The 2,252-nt window shown below is 38.9% G+C and overlaps 1 protein-coding gene across 2 annotated transcripts in view; it reads left to right on the top strand.

The window, feature by feature from the left end:
- The window catches only part of IL18 (interleukin 18), a 25,696-nt gene extending 23,829 nt beyond the window's left edge, over positions 1 to 1,867 (top strand). For both annotated transcript variants that reach the window (XM_010830332.1, XM_010830331.1), the window contains exon 6: positions 1,618 to 1,867. In XM_010830332.1, the coding sequence (XP_010828634.1) occupies positions 1,618 to 1,839 (222 nt within the window). In that variant the 3' untranslated portion in view covers positions 1,840 to 1,867. The remainder of the gene's footprint in view (positions 1 to 1,617) is intronic.
- The last annotated feature ends 385 nt before the right edge of the window (positions 1,868 to 2,252 follow it).

Raw genomic sequence — 2,252 nt, 5'->3', positions numbered from 1 at the left:
AAAAAAAACCCTTAGCCATTCCCTTCCAAGCTCAGTTACTGTAATGTCTTTAGAAGCCTGGAGGTGGACAGGCAGGGTGGAGAGGATTCAGCATGTTGTTACTTAGCAACAAAATCAGAAGGGAAAGGAGGGAGATGGCCAAGCTCAAGCCATTTGGGATAGAGAAAAACTAATTCAGCTGCGAGACAGAATCAGAAACTGAGAAAAGCCTGATCTATATGTAAGTGGGGACTTCCCATGGTCAAGAATCTGCCTGGAATGCAGGAGACCCAGGTTCAATCCCTGGGTTGGGAAGATCCCCTGGAGAAGGGAATGGCTACCCACTCCAGTATTCTTGCCTGGGAAATCCCATGGACAGAGGAGCCTGGTGGGCTACAGTTCATGGGATCACAAAGAGTCGGACATGACTGAGCAACTAACTCTTCACTTTCACGTGTAAGTAGACACTTACTGAGAGACTGGGGACAGTGTCAGGAAGATGAAAATAATGCTTGGCAAATAGTAGAATGGGAGAACTAGTTTATAGTGTCATTAAATTAGATTCACACTTGTTGATAAGGGACAAAGATCAAGCTAGATTTATAAAGATTTATAAGATTTATAAATTCCAGTTGAGAAGTCTTGGGGGAAAATCCAGGTCCTTTCAGGCATCTAAGGAGGATACCGGGATGCTGTTTTGGGTTTGGAGGTCTCTGTCAGTCCTTGGTTAGGATCATGAAGATCTTTGCTACCAGAGGGTGAAAATAAAGTTCAAATAGTCTACTGGTTCTGGGATTAACATGGAAAGAACCTGAAAAGGTCCTCACATTTTCTAGTCCATCCTGAAAAGTAGGCATGGTGCACTAAATGGGAAAACCACAGGCAGTACTGTCAGTTAAGTGACCAGCAGGGTTATAGTTTCAAGGGATCTAGCCATTCTTTGGAAAACTCCATTCTGCCACTGAGACATAGGAATCAGCATCTGACCTCCCAGGGCAGGGGCCAGCCAAGAGACAGACTACTTTCAGGACAGAAATTCAGGACTACTATGGAAATGAAATGCTTGGCAGGGAAGCCCCAAAAGTTGCTGACCAAGACCTGGAACAAGTAACAGGTCTATTTATAGCCGGTTTCAGTTCTTGTCTCCACTGAAGGAAGCAGCTGAGGTTCCTGCTCCTTCCTGTCTCTCCCACAATTGGTTCACAAACTGGAGCTACCCTAGGCTCATGGCTGAAGGTCATCAATGTCTACAGTTGTGAATGGTTGAAGAAGACAGGAACTGATATTAGCCTGAAAAGGCTGTGGTCTTGGCTGGAACTCCACTTCATCTTGAGCAGATAATGGACTCCACTGAATGGAAAAGGAGAGAAGGAAATCATCTGATGGATATATTGGGAAAAACAGAGGCCTGGGCCTAAATGCGCATGACATAGTGGGGAAAGCCAAAGTGGTCAAGAAGAATGGAAGATTAGAGATTCAGAGGGAGAGGAGATCAGTATTCCTACATTCAGAGATTTTTTTTTTTTCTTAATTCTTGAGAATATAAACTTCTTTAGTTCTGTGCAATATTTCAAAATAAACTGTACATATTGAAATCGGTCATGTCCTAAAAAAATTAAGCAATTTTTTTCTTTATAGGAAATGAATCCTCCTGATAACATTGATAATGAAGAAAGTGACATCATATTCTTTCAAAGAAGTGTTCCAGGACATGATGATAAGATACAATTTGAGTCTTCATTGTACAAAGGGTACTTTCTAGCTTGTAAAAAAGAGAATGACCTTTTCAAACTCATTTTGAAAAAACAGGATGATAATGGAGATAAATCTGTAATGTTCACTGTTCAAAACCGGAACTAGATATTAAAATGACATAGTTTGAACTGTCTGAGCTGTCTGAGTTTTTATTTTTCAAAAAGATTATGAGTTTGAACGTGTAATTATAATGATAAAATGAATAACGATCTCGAAGATGTCACTGAAAAATTAATAATAAGCTTTTTAAAAATTAAATTGACTTCCTCTCATCCAGGTGAATAAAATATCTGTATAGTGTAAGAAGAATGAATAGTTTAAAAACACATTGTACAGTGTTAACTGGAAAATAGATTATATTCAATAGAAATGTTTTGAAACTTTGGGGTTATTGGTCCTAATGATGAATAAAACTGATACTTGAATTTTCTAGTTTTCAATAAGTAATTAAAACCTTAAAGGTTTTATAAAGAAACCACTTCACTTGACTAATTTTTGTATTCCTTTCAAAGTCAGGA

This window comes from Bison bison, unplaced genomic scaffold (genome assembly GCF_000754665.1).
Source record: "Bison bison bison isolate TAMUID 2011002044 unplaced genomic scaffold, Bison_UMD1.0 scf7180017864518, whole genome shotgun sequence".
NCBI classification, from domain to species: Eukaryota; Metazoa; Chordata; class Mammalia; order Artiodactyla; family Bovidae; genus Bison; species Bison bison.
This window is presented reverse-complemented; position numbering and strand designations above follow the sequence as displayed.